The sequence below is a fragment of the Zea mays genome, chromosome 10, assembly GCF_902167145.1.
Source record: "Zea mays cultivar B73 chromosome 10, Zm-B73-REFERENCE-NAM-5.0, whole genome shotgun sequence".
NCBI lineage: Eukaryota > Viridiplantae > Streptophyta > Magnoliopsida > Poales > Poaceae > Zea > Zea mays.
In genome coordinates this window covers 150,644,871-150,660,176 of record NC_050105.1, presented here as the reverse complement: position 1 = coordinate 150,660,176, position 15,306 = coordinate 150,644,871, and the positions used below count along the sequence as shown (strand labels likewise).

At 48.1% G+C, this 15,306-nt stretch overlaps 3 protein-coding genes across 3 annotated transcripts; 2 read left to right on the top strand and 1 right to left on the bottom strand.

Moving 5' to 3' along the window:
• The first annotated feature begins 2,482 nt into the window (after positions 1-2,482).
• LOC100278862 (uncharacterized) lies at positions 2,483-5,566 on the top strand. Its single transcript, NM_001152001.1, is given in 6 exon segments — positions 2,483-2,808; positions 3,775-3,874; positions 4,286-4,366; positions 4,466-4,570; positions 4,965-5,159; positions 5,249-5,566. Coding segments are annotated over 6 exon segments (654 nt in total). The 5' UTR covers positions 2,483-2,647; the 3' UTR covers positions 5,261-5,566.
• A 786-nt stretch (positions 5,567-6,352) lies between these two features.
• Positions 6,353-8,236, bottom strand: LOC103642202 (uncharacterized). The gene is made up of 5 exons (NM_001346664.1): positions 7,899-8,236; positions 7,422-7,572; positions 7,245-7,311; positions 6,923-7,160; positions 6,353-6,821 (listed from the first exon to the last, which is right to left on the bottom strand). Exons 1-5 carry the CDS (start codon positions 7,976-7,978, stop codon positions 6,611-6,613), a joined length of 747 nt encoding a protein of 248 aa, NP_001333593.1. The 5' UTR covers positions 7,979-8,236; the 3' UTR covers positions 6,353-6,610.
• A 5,085-nt stretch (positions 8,237-13,321) lies between these two features.
• On the top strand, positions 13,322-14,497 carry LOC100281995 (uncharacterized). The gene has a single exon (NM_001154910.2). The coding sequence runs from the start codon at positions 13,410-13,412 to the stop codon at positions 14,205-14,207; it is 798 nt and encodes a 265-aa protein (NP_001148382.2). The 5' UTR covers positions 13,322-13,409; the 3' UTR covers positions 14,208-14,497.
• Positions 14,498-15,306: the final 809 nt, after the last annotated feature.

Below are 15,306 nucleotides of genomic sequence, written 5' to 3'. Positions count from 1 at the left end.
CATGTTGTACCCTTCTCTGTGCTTCCTTCTTCTGTTTCTTGTTGGCTGGTTCTGAACATGAACCGCCCGTTATCGGGAGTACCAGCTTCGGAACCGAAGCAGCTCCAGCTTGAATATTGAACGAAGCCATTAGCTCAAAAAAGTGGAAGTGAGTTCACCGGAGGTGGGCGCCAATGTTGGAGACTCGTTCTCAAATGCTATGAATTAAGAACAAGGCAACATAAAATGTTAAATGTTAATGTTCTTCGTCCAATGAAGCATTATTCCTTTAAGGATTAATGAACTTCGGACGAAGGTTAAAAACGATACAATTACGAAGGTTAAACCTTCGTAATTGAACTCTAGTAGATTGTATAAAATAATACGCAATATGAAGTATTAAAGACAAATAAATTATAAATGAACAACATCACTTTTATATTATCTCCATTTAATGTATTCAAATATTAAATACATTTATACCTCTGCCTTGACAAAGATTAATTCCCGATTGGCGTAATTGCAATTGCAGGAATGCGTGAACAGTAAAGGAGCACTGTTCACTATTTATAGGCACAGGACACAGCCTGTGAGGAATTACAATCATGCCCCTCATAGAAGTTTACAACAACGACTCAAACATTTATGGACTAAACGATCATTCTATTTTTAAGTCGGTTTGTAACTCCGAAGCTTCATGGAGAGGAACCTTCGGTCATCACATGCGGACAGCTTCAGCTGAAGCTGTTTCTTCCTGCAGGACCTTTGGCGACGAAGCATGGTCCCAACAGACAGAGACGAGTCCACAAGGACGAACAGGAGGTGGAGCGCCAACGAGGACCAGGTGGCCGGAGCCCCACCAAGCCAAGACTTAGTTATGACTCTACCTCTCAGCTTCTAAGATCCACTTCCACCCCGATAAGAGGTTTGGGAGCCTTTCCTCCCTCTCTCGACTGCTTGTAACCCGTACTACAAGTTTGATCATCAATGTCGTCGGTAGTGCAAGCCACCGATGACTGGATGTATGGACATTCTATCTGAACTAGTATAAATCTTGTGCCCTCCGTGCATGCCCTCCGGAGCCCGGAACGCGCACAATAAATTTACTTGTCGGAGCGAGGTACGAAACACCGACACTCTTCCTTTTCAACTGTTCACTTATTCATACCCTCCTCCATACCCTGTATGGGTGTCCATAAGGCGCACCTTCATCTGGTGCTCCTCTCCCATGTGGTGCTCATCCTCTATTTTATTCATGATAGTACCCTCAAGTATCCACATCAATAAATCTTCGAACAAACTCGGTATCTTTGGTGCTCCACAATTCCAACTATGAAGGTATTGGACAAAGATGGGGACAAAAGGCTGATAAGTATACACATATTTTTATGAATCTGATACAATTTTTAGGTCAATAATATTTTTAGATCATAATGTTATAAGTCCATGCATGGTTGCTACACTATGTGGACCTCGTTGATGGCAATGGCAAAAAGGTATTGACCTTATAGGGCCAAACAGACTGTACCTATAACTCCACCACGGAAGTTCCCCCTCACCACCATACTCTCAAGCAGTTGAAGGATCAGTGGTTGACAGGTAACTGAAAGATCACACTCTTTAATAGCATCTAAAACCATTTGTGGATTTAGATCATCGCACTCCATAAACTTGTACATCTGGATTTAGATCTTGTGGTTTTGATGAAACGAATCTACAACTAGAGCTTGAGGTATTTGATTAAAAATGAATTTAAACATGTCTTTTGTTTAAGTTTAGAGAATAAGGGATGTTTCTAAAATATTTGGATTATATGACAAATCTAATATTTTAACACACACACATATAATTTGGTGCTAATTTTTAGTCTTGTTATTAAGAATATTAATACAAGAATAAAATTTTGTATAATATTTTGTGTGCATTATTTTATCTGTACAACAAAAAGGTAAAAAAACATCTAGATTCGTATCCATATCTGTATTCGAATTTATACCAATTATTTAAAAAGATATAGAGCAAATTTAAGGTTTATTTTTTATAAATATTAATAGGATCAATACTAGAAACTATAATATAAATTTACGTAACAAATTATATATATTATTTGTTAACAATCAAAGAAAAAAACCCAAAAATTAACATCTGAATAAATATTCGGATATATCCGCCGGTCCTCAGAAAGAGGCGTCACCATGACAATCTGGCGAGATGGTGAGAGGGTGTTCCGTCCCTAGCCGACGGAAGCGGGACAGCAGCAGGAGGTGCAGCAATGGATTCCTCAGAGAACAACGCCATACACGCAGGCTACTACCACGAAAACGAAACCCTCGCATGGACGATGCTGACTCGCGTCACTGTGTCAGGGCTACACTACACTCACCATAGCACATGATACCCATGTTAACGTGAACGGAATCCATCCAACAAGCAAACACACGATCAGCGCAAACGAAACACGACAACCCATGATTGAGGCGTGCGCGGGACGTGACGGCGAGGCGGCGACTAGTATTAACCTACCACAACACCAAGTCCCCCCCCACCTCCGCATTGTCTCCGCCGCGATTTGTCAACGTGACGTCACGCCGCGCCTCCGAGAGGGAGCCAGTGTGGTGGAGGACACGAGGCTGCCGGAGCCGCAGGTGTTGCTCCGGTCAGCATCGGCATGGCGGGGCGGATGGTGCGGAGCTGCGTGCAGACGGCGCTCAAGGCGGCCAACTCCGTCGTGGGGCTCGCCGGCATGGCCGTCATCCTCTACGCGCTCTGGATGCTCCGCGCTTGGTACAGGGAGGTCGCCGACCTCCAACAACACCTCCCGGTCCCCTGGTCAGCAACCGCTTCTTCTTCCTCCCCCTCCTCATCCTCTCTTTCCTGCTTACTAGCAGATCTCGGCCTACGAGTCAAGCAAGCTCCTAGATTTGCAGGTTCTCTTGCCCCATCCCTTCGCTGTTATTGGTTTCTTCTCGCAACCCGTCCTTCGCTTCGCTTCGCTTCGAGAAACGCGTCTGCTTTCAGGGCCAAATTCGCAGCGAACTGTATTCACTGTACTGTTTCACCGAACCCTTTCCACCCGTTAAGATTAGAATTTAGTCCCGCGACGACCAACCGACGATGCCGTGCAGAAACGAGAGATGCGAAGCGGTGGCGTACAACACGGAACTACCCAGCCACCACCAGGAGGCACCAGCCGTCACTCCTTTCAGGATGGGTGCACGGCCTCGTCTCATCACGCCACTATCGCCGCAGATTTGGCTACAGTTAGTGACGCGTGACAAGGAAGAAGCACTATCCTATCCTTCTAGTCGACGCTAGTGCTATTCTGTGGGCACGGTGATCGGCTTCCGTGTTGTGCTTTAGAGGAGATTTTGGTGGCGTCAGATCGGGACGCATGATGTGATGCAATGGACGGCCTAACTCTAAAGTTGATTGGTGGGGCAAGGGCGCTGATGAAGAATATACAAAAGAATGACGATGCTGATGTGAAACAACCAAATAGTGAGCATGTTTAACCATCGCTTTCCTCATCCTAACAACTGCAGCAGTAGCAGTAGTATTAGTTAAATGGCTCCCCTCATCCTAACAACTGTAGTAGTATTAATCAAATGGACCAAACGTCCATGCTTTTGCTGCGGTCGTTACGAATCTAATTGTTAGTGCAGCATAGAACTGATACTTTAAGTGATTAAATCTGATTTTTGAGCACCATGTCGAAAAACTATACCTTGCAATATTTTGGAGTATATACTATGCGACTGGTTGTTTTACTGAGAAAAAAAAATACCGGTCATGCAGGTGCATCTACACATTTCTTGGACTGGGGATCTTTCTGTGCCTACTGACTTGCTCTGGGCATATTGCTGCCGAAACTGCAAACGGTCACTGCCTCTCTTGTGTATCCTTTTTAGTTGATAGATACATGGAGTTAGATGTTGCTTCATATACCAGCTTCCATTGCTTGTGTTTGCTTGCTGACTACCTATGGGTAATTGCTAAATACATGGAGCTACATATTATCTGATATACCAGCTGCCATCACTTGGGGTTTGCTTGTTGACTACCTATAATGGATCAGTGGTTAGCAGCTTCTGCTGGTTTATCCAAGGTTTTCAGTTAGGTGCAGAAACTACACTTTTTTTTTTTCTGGGCTATATAATTATTTATACATGACATGCAAGAAAGAACTGAGTTGATATTGAGAGTCCTGGTCTCAAATTGCAGTTACGTTCTTTGAGTTCTGTGATCTTTTGTGCAGTGCGACCTGACGTTGATATTGCGTCTCTTTTTCCTTAACCTGACAACGTAGTACATGACCATCGTATTTGTGCTTATTATGCTGGAAGGCGCAATCACTATGGATGTATTTTTGAATAGCAACTGGGAAGAGGTAAGGAGCTCACAGCTCAGCTGTGAACTCTGATACTTATGATTTTTTTCCTTATCTGCTACTTTATGTCATGACGGAGTATTTGGCAATTTTCCTTAGGATTTCCCCGCTGACCCATCAGGCAAGTTTGAGGATTTCAAGCACTTCGTGAGATCAAATTTCGAGATATGTGAATGGGTAGGCCTCTCAGTGGTGGCTGCTCAGGTTAGATTCTTCTGCACCTCCTCTGCAATAAAAGTCAATTGTTCATTGTTGTATGACTCTACCTTGCATATGACTAGTAAATGCTGTTAGTTCTTGTGAAATGAAATTGAAGACACAGACACTGGTATGGTGTAGCTTATGTGGTGGGGGTTTGAACATTCTGCCTTTGTGGAATGCTTACAAACAAATCGCCTCTTAAGATTGTTTGAGAAATAACCAAACGCAACTTGTGCAAAGATCACATGTCATTTGTTTAAAATCAGTTTTCTAAATGAAGTCAGGTGCTGGTATCCTGTTTTGTGGGGAATGAAAATGCTGCTTGACCTATGCTTCTTGAGGAAAAACTGAGCTTTTGAGCACGAGTGATCCTCTGTTAACGTATTCCATTTTTCAGGTGTTATCGATCATTCTTGGGATGGTACTCAGGACCCTTGGGCCTGACCGTGAGACCGACTATGACAGTGATGATGACGTGACCGTGCCTGCAAGGCTGCCTCTTTTGATAAATCAGTCCCAGCATGGTTCATACTATGCTGAACCTAACACGTCTGGAAGGAGTGATTCATGGAAACTGCGGATTTTAGACAAGGTAAGATGTTTCCCAACAGCAACTTCTTAGATTCTAAAATGCGTTAAATACAGTAGTATTAACAAAGCCCTGCAACCTTTTCATTTCAGGTCAACAACTAAGATCTTAAGGATCTCATACAACAGACCCTCCAGTAAAGACTCTCTCTCCAAGGGGTTCGGGAGAATGATAAGAGTATACCTTTTTCTTCATCTCATGGAGAGATGATTAGCAGCAGCAGTAGAATAGTTTACACACATTTGAATGCAATCCAACATGCACAAGTATTTGAGTAGCATGTGACTTGACCCCCCCCCCCCCCCCTCCTACAAAACCTACACAATGTAGGGGAAGGATGTTTATTGTACCAAAATGTTTCAGAAAAGAGATAAAGGGCATGAACGGTGGTGGTGCCTTCACTGACCAAAGACAGAAATATTTGTTCTCCCCCCCCCCCCCTGCCTATCAGCTCAGCTGCATCATGCATGTGTTTTTGATCTGCTTGTCGGGCCGGCAGGTTTCCTATTTGCACCAACTGTCAATGCCAAAGGGTGAAAAAAAATGAAATGAAAATGTCTTGAAATCTGACGTGACTGTGTGAGTACCTATTATTGTATTCCCTCCGTCTCAAAATATAGTTATTTCTAATCCATTTTGTTTCTGTCCATATTTATTTAAATGATAATGAATACAGAAATAAATGAAAATTACATTCGTATGTTATTTAATGAATATGTTATTAGTCTAAAATGAATTATATTTTGGAACGGTACGGCCTTCATTATATGACGATTGATTAATCGCCGTACTTTGTTTGGTTATGCAGGTACGGCGCGCCTAATTTATAGCCATTAGTTGCTCTCACCTGCCGCCATGCTTAGTGCATAAATACCGGGCAGCACGGTCAGAGTGTCAATAATAAGAGTTGTTCTCTAGTGTCATTGTGTCATGCACTTGCCGCGGTAGCAGATGACGTCTCAACCGATACCGTTGCATCCCGTTCATTCATGACGTACTTTGAACGTTTGTTATTTATATAAAAAAAAAATGAACAGAGGGACGGAGGGGGCAGCAAGCACGGTAGGCATCCTGTCACTGGGGTTAACCATTCCATCCAGAAAACTTGAGCATCACAGCTTGGCAGTAAGCAAGAAAATAAAAAGCAGAACAGTTGGAGACACAAATATATCCAGCTGAAAAACAACGGGGCATTTGAAGCCATAAATATGCACAGACATTATATTTACAGGACCTGAGCAGACTGTACACCCAGTTAGATAGACTGAAAAAGGTCTGTCGTCAGAGTCCGCACCCCGGTCCAAGCGTTTAGCCACGTCCTAGCTAGGACGAGGAACACCCTCTACCCCTCTGCATGAATAATCGATAAATCATGCGTCATCACTCTCAGAACACAACACAGCACAGCACAGCACAGCACAGATGGTGTGCTGCTACACTACAGCTAGCTCCAGCTATTTTACATGAGAATCGTAGGCGTAGAAGATGTTGTCCGGGGCGACGAGGGGCAGCTTCTCGACGTACATGAACAGACGCCTGATGTTCTCCCTCGTCACCGTCGCCATGTCGACCACGTCCCGGCAGTCGGTGAGCATCCACAGGTCCCCGGAGTTCACTCGTTTCAGGCTGTCCCGACAGAAGGGGCAGGATTGCGATCTTGATCGCCTACGCAAAGAAAAAAAAAGCATCAGACAAGGAAACTAGTCAATAATTGGGGCTGTATTTGATCACTGGTTCCTAAAGAGTGTACTGTTAGCGGGAATCACCATTGGCGGTAGCACTTGATGCACATGGCATGGCTGCAGCTGGGCAGCACCACCTTGCCGTTCATCTCCATGCAGATGCCGCACTCTTCCTCCCTTTCGATGTCGGCCTCCGAAACCGGCCTCTTGCCCTCGTCCTCGTCCCTCCTCCGGTACCTCTCCGTGCACGCCGCCTTCTGCCTCCGGTCGTCCACGTCGCTGATCCCCTTGGGCAGTTGCATCAGGGAGGGAAAGATAACAGCTGCAACAATGCAGTGCACACATCAGTACTATCACAAGACCCAAATTGCAAACACGCGTCGTCGTTGCAGAGCAGAGCACTTGCCATAAAACTCCCTGATGCTCGCTTTCCTCTCGTGCGTCGACATGGTGGTACTCCCATCTACATAAACCTGCACAACGAAGCTACTTGAGCATGCACAGGAGCGGAAGCACAGCCGTCAGCCGGGGAACGGCATCGAATTCGAATCCTCACACCACATCGCAGGAGAAGAGAAACCACCTTGTAGATTAGGATCCTGAGCAGCCCGAGCGCGCCGGCTAGGCTGCAGTCGGTCCACTGCACGAGGAAGAGGAAGAAGTGGGCGGCGGGGCTGTAGGACATGCGCATCTGGAGGCAGGCCCCGTCGTAGTCCCTCGAGAAATCCGCTGCACTGTCGAGTTGTTTGAGCGAGCGAGCAGTCAGCACGAGGGAAGGCACGCGTCAGGAAGGCAGGTGGTGTGCCAGCCCGATCGTCGGCGCCCACCGCTCGCTCATGCGCGCGGCGTGACACGACATGACATGACATGAGAGCTCAACCGCCACTGTAGCATACCCACCCCACCCACCCACTGGAGCAACTTTATTTCGCCGCCCCGGTTTCGGTCAGGATGGAATCGGGGCGGGCGGAGCCCGCGGAGATCGATCTGCGGCAGGCGGCAGCTGCGGCGAGCGTGAATTCGGGGCGGCCGGGATGGAAACGGGGCCGGGGGCACTCACAGGGTGTTGGCGTGCTGGATGTCGGCCTCGAGCACCTTGAGCGAGTCCTTGAACGACTTGCGCGTGGAGCAGACGACCATCTCCTCCTCTTCCTCCTCCTCCTCGCCGTGGCGGCCTGCTCCGTGTGGCTCCTTGCGCCCACCACACACCACCCGCCGCTTCAGGCTCCGGCTATCGCCACAGCCGCCCACACCCACACCATGGAACACTGGAAGTAGCGAGCGGCCGCGCGCGGAACCCAGCCGAAGCCCCGCTCCGCTCCACTTGGCCTCGCTTCCCTGCTTTCCCCACCTTGGCTTCCCGCTCGCTCCCTTCCCTCTGTTTGTATTGTATTCGTTGCGTGGGTAGAGGGAGACCGGCTGTGGGAGTGGGAGTGGGAGTGCGGACGGAGGACTGGAGGAGCACGGGCACGCGTCCCTCCCATCCCCGGGTCCGGGGGCGACGCGAGAAAGCCGCGACTGACGCGCGGGGCCCATACGGGGCCAGCGCAGCCACGGCCTCTGTCCGTCTACCCTTCAGTAACTGACAGGAGGGATACTCTCAGCGCGGGGCGGTTTGTCAGCGAGGGTGGTGAGAGGGTTGGAGTGACCTGCGGTGCGGGTCCCGCGGCTGCAGGTGGAGTCGGACGGCGCCGGCCGACGACGCGTAGTCGCGTACCATCTCTGGGACTTTTGGCCTCTCCACCTATAATGTATACAGACATACAATGGCATAATCTCTTTTTCTCTATTTTATATTTTTTTAGATAATGTTCTCTATTTTATATATATATATATATATATATATATATATATATATATATATATATATATATATATATATATATATATATATATATATATATATTTATAAAACACCAATTTTCAGTCCTCGTGTATCACCCCTCCTACATAGGTGAGGGTTTAAACCTTGATTAATGACTCTACATTTACACTCAGCTAACTAATAAAACACATAATTTTCTATTGTATTACAGCAAAGATATTATGCTATAGTTTGAAGAGAGAAAGCGTTGCCGACCAACGACAGATAATCCATCAAGTGCCTTGTACCACCTGCAGCCCACGATCCACCTATCTATCATTCTATCTATATGTTGAGTGATATAAACATCTCTCTCGGCTTTTTATGAACCAACTTTTTAGTAGTCCTAACCAAACTTTGACCATGTTTGTTTCCCTCTTAGATTATATAAATTTGAGTATGATGGGAGGGTCGGAGACTAAAATATTATTTTAGGATCACAAATAAGCTACACAATACTAGCTTCTTTGTATTCTCAAATTGATATTTTACCCGTCTATCCTTCGACACTAATCCAATTTATATAATCTAGGAGGAAAACAAATGTGCCCTCAAATTCAAATAGGTCGGACCCTCTAAGTTTAGTTACCTTTTATTTACAACGTGTTTAAGAACTTTATCCTCTTTTATATGCATACAGCTAGTGCAAATGACATGTCTCAAAAATGCTAAAACATTATCAACCATTGTTTTTTTCTGTCAACCAGACAACTTTTTGATCAAATTAGCGTATCACGATACACCGAGACACCCATTCGATGAACTTACAATACTATGTATTTAATGGTAGATGTCATAGATTAAGTTAAAAAATGAGAACGAGAAACAAAGGATTTAGGTCTTTGTTAGCATGAAATCATCATCAAGGTCTCGATACTTGAAGAACCTACGGTTATAGTTGGCTCGAGGCCCAAATAAACTCGTCTAGACGCAGAATACCGCCCTAAACCTGCAATGGTATCAGTAGCTGATGCCACTGTGTCACTCCAAATAGATCAGTCCTCCAAAGACACATGTTTGTGGAGTAAGAGAGACTGCTTGAGAATTGAAGAACATATGGTATGGAAGATATAGCAGGCACCACTAATATCTAAAACTTGTCAAGGTTAGCGACGCGGAGGCACTCTTCTCGGTCGACGCTCCGGGCCCGAACAAAGGCGACCACCCCACATCCGCACCCTCACGGAGGCCGGCGACCTCCAGCTCTAGTTCTAGATAAGACGCGAAAAAAGAAGGGAGTCAGGACAACTGAAAGGAAGTCGCCACAGAAGGAAAAGGCACCACTAACCCACGACACAGCGGTCTGCCTCTGCTAGACGGGCGCGAAGGAAGGCTAGCTCGCTGTCAGCATTTTCGAGCGTCGCATTGGTAGCGACCAGACTCTCCCCGAGATCCGAGGGGGTCTAGGACGAGAGGATTGGAACCCCGCCCAGACAAAAAGGCAGCCTGAAGTCTTTCCTTTGGCCCATCGAAATAACTTGGCTGCATTGAATGAAGAAGGTGAAGAGACAAACACAATATTAGAGCTTGTTCGGTTAGGGGTGGATCGATGGGGATTAGAGGAGATTAAATCCCCTTCTATACAAAATTAAATAGGAGGGGATTTAATCCCCTCCAATCCCCATCAATCCTCTTCAAACTGAACAAGCCCTGAAGGGCTTGTTTGGAATCAAGAGTAATGGAGGGAATTGAGGGAGCTACAATCCTCTACTATTTAATTTTAAATAGTGAGGGATTCTAGTACCCTCAATCCTCTTCGTTCCACTTACTTCCAAACAAGTCCTAAGGGTCCGGTAGCAGGAGGGAGAGGAGCCCAGACCCTGATTCGATCATCCTCTGCCTAAGAGGACGCAACACGTGGGGGCTGCTCCTCCGCACGACACTTTTTTTGGGTCCATAGGGGATCACGAAGAAACCATCCTTTAGCGAAGGGAACAAGGCAAAGTATGTCAAAGTCGCTCGAGGAAAGAATCATTTATAGAAAGGTGTGAGGCGTAGCGGAACGAGATGGATTCCAAGCGCCATGTATGGAACGAGACGAAACACCAAATGCACGAAACTATGAAAGTGTGCGCTAGGATAAGGGGCAAGGCAACGCCCTGACCTAAGAAAAGCCCCCGAGAGGAGGGGGGCTAATGTCGGGGATAAGATCACGGTCCCTGGTGCTCATCAGTTAGTGAACGTGTTAGGGAAAATCCTCTGGCAATTGGGGCCCGTTAGTCAGCTGGAGGAGATAGGTAATGTCTGGTCTAAAAGTACCCACCCCTAGACGAGCTTCGTGGCACCGAGCCTAGGTCGGGCATGAAGGAACTAGATAGGGGTCAGGTGAGCCGAAGAGAAACCACTCTTGTGGATCCCTTGGCTAGCCCGAGACCAACCCGTCATAATTGACTGGCCGCATTAACTATGTTTGGCGCTGAGCCACATCAGGGCGTCGGTCTGCCTACACCTCATGACGTACGAGCCCCTCGGACTGGCAACACTCATAGCCTAGGAACCCATCGGATTGCGACGCATTTACGGCCCGCACGTCCCCCGGTGTACGGTGCACTCGTGACCTATCGGAATTAGGCCTAAGTGCACAAACCGCTAGCAGGGCGTAACGACTAGTCTCAGGCTATGAAGGCCTAGGGTCGGTGTAGCCCAAATGATGACGCTCGGGACCCACGATGACGACATCATCCACCATAAGGAATACGACGCAACTAGGTGATCATGGGGCCCACGGGCTTCACCCACTTAGTTTTACCTTTGACTGGTGGCTCCTTCCGAAGGCCCCTTACTTGGCCTATAAATTGAAGATGTTGGCCCTCGGACGGACGGAGGTCCACATGAACAACACACGGACGACGGACCCCAGACGCGAATACGAAGAAAAAGAATGAAAGGCACCATACCTAGGTAATGTACCTGCTGCCGCCATAGAACGGGGGCCGCGAGCGCCGCTTGGGCTGGAGAATAGATGGGCCGCGCGTCCGTAGCCTCGAAAGCGATAGCGGAAACGTCGCACGCTTCCACCGGTCGTAGGAACAGGTTGGTCGCGACCTTAAACCGAGTGCAGTGCGTTTATCTTAGCAAGAAAAAGCTCACCGGAAAGCGACTAGCGATTGACAAAGGCAGATGGATCAAAAGAAATCCAAGCGCGTGCTTATCTTATCTAGATCAAAGACAAAGGCAGGACTAGCTAGTTGTATTGGCCCATATTGTCAGCATCGTTTTCGTGCAGCAGGCCAGTCAGTCGTCCTCGATACGCTGGGAACAGTTCGTGTTAACGAAAAGGTTAAGAAACGTGGTCTGCACGCTACTATCTAAAACTTGTCAAGGTTAGCGACGCGGACCTACACAACATGCATGCATGTCGTACGTGGCAGTTTAATTAGTGGAGCACGCGAGGAAGATAGATAGATAGATAACTAGGAAAAGGCGACTCGAGGCCGCTCACGCCGGTGGGTCGTCCGCGTCCCGTGCCGGTAAGTCCGGCCTGCGTCTGTCCTCGCGGATGGCCTGTCCGACACACGGTGACGTGTCCCCGGCGGCCATGCCGTGCCAGTCTTATCCCTATCCAGCAATCCGCGGGACCACCACACCAGACGTCGGGAGCAGCGGAAAACGGGCCCTTCGTCCTGTCGTGACGTGGTGGCACTGCATCCCGCCACCACATAAATCGTCGTGTTGGCCTCCGCATCCCGCGACCGCAGCTAGACAGTGAATTTTTTTTTATTAAAATTAATGTTAGAATGAGAGCTACAAAATCAAAAAGTATTTAGGGGTTAGTTTCTGTAATTCCCGCCAATTTTCTGATTCCAAACTATCCTCCTTTAGGGAACGAGAATGAGGAAGTTTTTTCCTCCATGGGATATAAACAGAAAAAAATTATCCCGACGATTAAACGGGAATAGGGTGGAAAAGCATTTCACAACCCCTTCCTAGTAAGGAGTAAGGACCTACTAAACTTGTGTGTGACCCTATTTTCATATAATAGTTAATAATAAAATAAATAATTAACCGTTGCCATCTTTTAGGCTGTCTGCAGCGCACAGCGCTAAGCAGCCCCCTCCCCTTCGTAGAGGTCCCCTGACCGCGCAACGCTGCCCCCTATAAGCAACTCTTTGAAGCGGTCCTCTTCTCTCTCTTCCTCAATCTAGCGTTTCACTATTCACCCCCTACGACACTGTGTTGTGGGTCCACGAGTAATTGTTAGTAGATAAAAAATTGATAGTTGGTATAGAAAATAATATTTTATAGTGGTAATGGGGTATAGGGGGAGTATTTAGGGGGAACCGCTGCGGGAGATGAAAAAATAGGGGGAAAAATAGGAGATAAAAGTGATATAGAGGGAAAAATTTAGAGGTAACGATTGCGGATAGCCTTACGGCAGCTGGTTTTGCCAAGCCCCGCTTGCACGTGGCCCACCGGATTCCGTCCCACCATTTCCCATTTGGAAATTGGAAGTAGCAGAGAGAGGTACTGCTGGTGTCACATCATCGTGATGATCTTATCCTCTCTCTCTCTTTTTCCCATCTCCCTTACACGTCAGCAGAAGCACGCACTCCCACGTTACTCAACAGCCCCGCCCCAACCTACTATAAAAGGAGGATGCAAGCCATTTCCCAAACCTCCATTCCCATCCCATTCCCCACTCTACTCATTCAGCAGATCCCGTCACTCGCTCTCCACAAGCAGAGCACCGCAGCAGAACGAGGAAGGATGCTGGCCATCTTCCAGAAGCAGGTGGCGCACGCGCCGCAGGAGCTCAACAGCCCCCGCGCCGGCGCGTCGCCCAGCAAGCCCCGGAACCCCGACGAGATCCTGCGCGACTTCCACGCCGCGCACCCGGCCGCCGCCTTCTCCGCCTCCTTCGGCGGCGGCGCCGCGCTCGCCTGCGTCGGCCCCTCCTCCTCCGCCACCGCCACCGGCACCGCCACCTACCAGCGGATGTTCTGCGGCCTGGACCACATCTACTGCGTCTTCCTGGGCCGCCTCGACAACCTCAGCGGCCTCATCCGCCAGTACGGCCTGTGCGGCCGCTCCACCAACGAGGCGATGCTGGTCATCGAGGCCTACCGCACGCTGCGCGACCGCGGGCCCTACCCGGCCGACCAGGTCGTCAAGGACCTCGCCGGCGCCTTCGCCTTCGTCGTCTTCGACAGCCGCTCCGGCGCCGTCTTCGCCGCCCTCGGCGCCGCCGACGCCGGGGGAGCGCCGGTGCCGCTGTACTGGGGCGTCGCGGCCGACGGGTCCGCGGTGATCAGCGACGACCGGGACCTGGTCAAGCGCGGCTGCGGCAAGTCCTACGCGCCCTTCCCCGCGGGCTGCATGTTCCACAGCGACGGAGGGCTCAAGAGCTTCGAGCACCCCATGAACAGGCTCAAGGCCATGCCGCGCGTCGACAGCGAGGGCGCCATGTGCGGCGCCACCTTCAAGGTCGACACCTTCACCAAGATCAACTCCATGCCCCGTGTTGGCAGCGCCGCCAACTGGGCCGCCTGGGACGAAGCCATCTAGTAGATCTAGCCTTGCCATGTACACTGCGCTGCCTGCAACCCGTTCGCCGGTGCCCCTGCCCCTGCCCGTGGTCTTTTATCATCCTTCCAACCACGAGACTTTGCTTCTAAACCAGAGGCTCCATCTGTGTGCCGCCTTGTTTTACTAGAAATCTTTTTTTTTATCCTTTTTCACTTTTCCTGCCTAGTTTTTCCCCTTATCCTGGCATTGTACAAATAATTTCTCCAGTGCTTGTAGCTTGTGGACTTGGGTTGTCCAACATGTCATGAATACAAACTGAGTTTGCTTCACCAACGTGTACTCATTTTTATCGCTCAACGCTCATGCAGAGTCGTCGAATCGAAACCAAACGTAGATGCAAACGTGATTCAACATTTCTGCACTGTTCTTTTATTGGCTAGAGCCTAGAGGCCCAGATTTTATTTTTCTTCCTGCTAATGATATTCGAAAGCATGCTACTCGTCTCTGTTCCATCTTTTTGGTAAGTCCTTTATACATCATAAAACTAAGTGTAGTGGAATTAGGGGTGTTTGTTTTTTATGAATAATTTTTAGTCTCTCTATTTTATTCTATTTTAGTCGCTAGTGCACTAGAAATCAAACAAATTAGTTCCTAAAAATTTACTTCCTAAAAATCAAACACCCCTTTAGACAGCTACCTTAACATAATACATATACACTAGTGCACTAGAAATTACACTCTAGTTTGAAAACTTCTTTTTCCAAAGCAAATTAGTCTATTTTCTCTTTGAAAAAAATAAAATTTCTTTAAAAAATGTTTCGGCATCCATCCACAAAAGACACAGAACTATAGAAGCGTGCGACACCGACACCCACTTCACAACAGCAGCAGCCTGACAATGTTTGCCGAAGCTGCACAGTAGATTGTTTAGCTGTAAAACTTCTCCCTGTCCAGCAACTACAGGTAAGAACTCGGCGATGTTCAGCATGGTTGTGCCACCAACGGTGACTGAGATGAGCCCCAACACCAGGCAGATCAGATGTTAGTAATCCTATGCGGAGCTACAGCGACCTGAGATGAGCCATTTGCGTGTTGCTATTTCCTCCTGTAAACGTGGCATCTAAATCTTGCACGTATA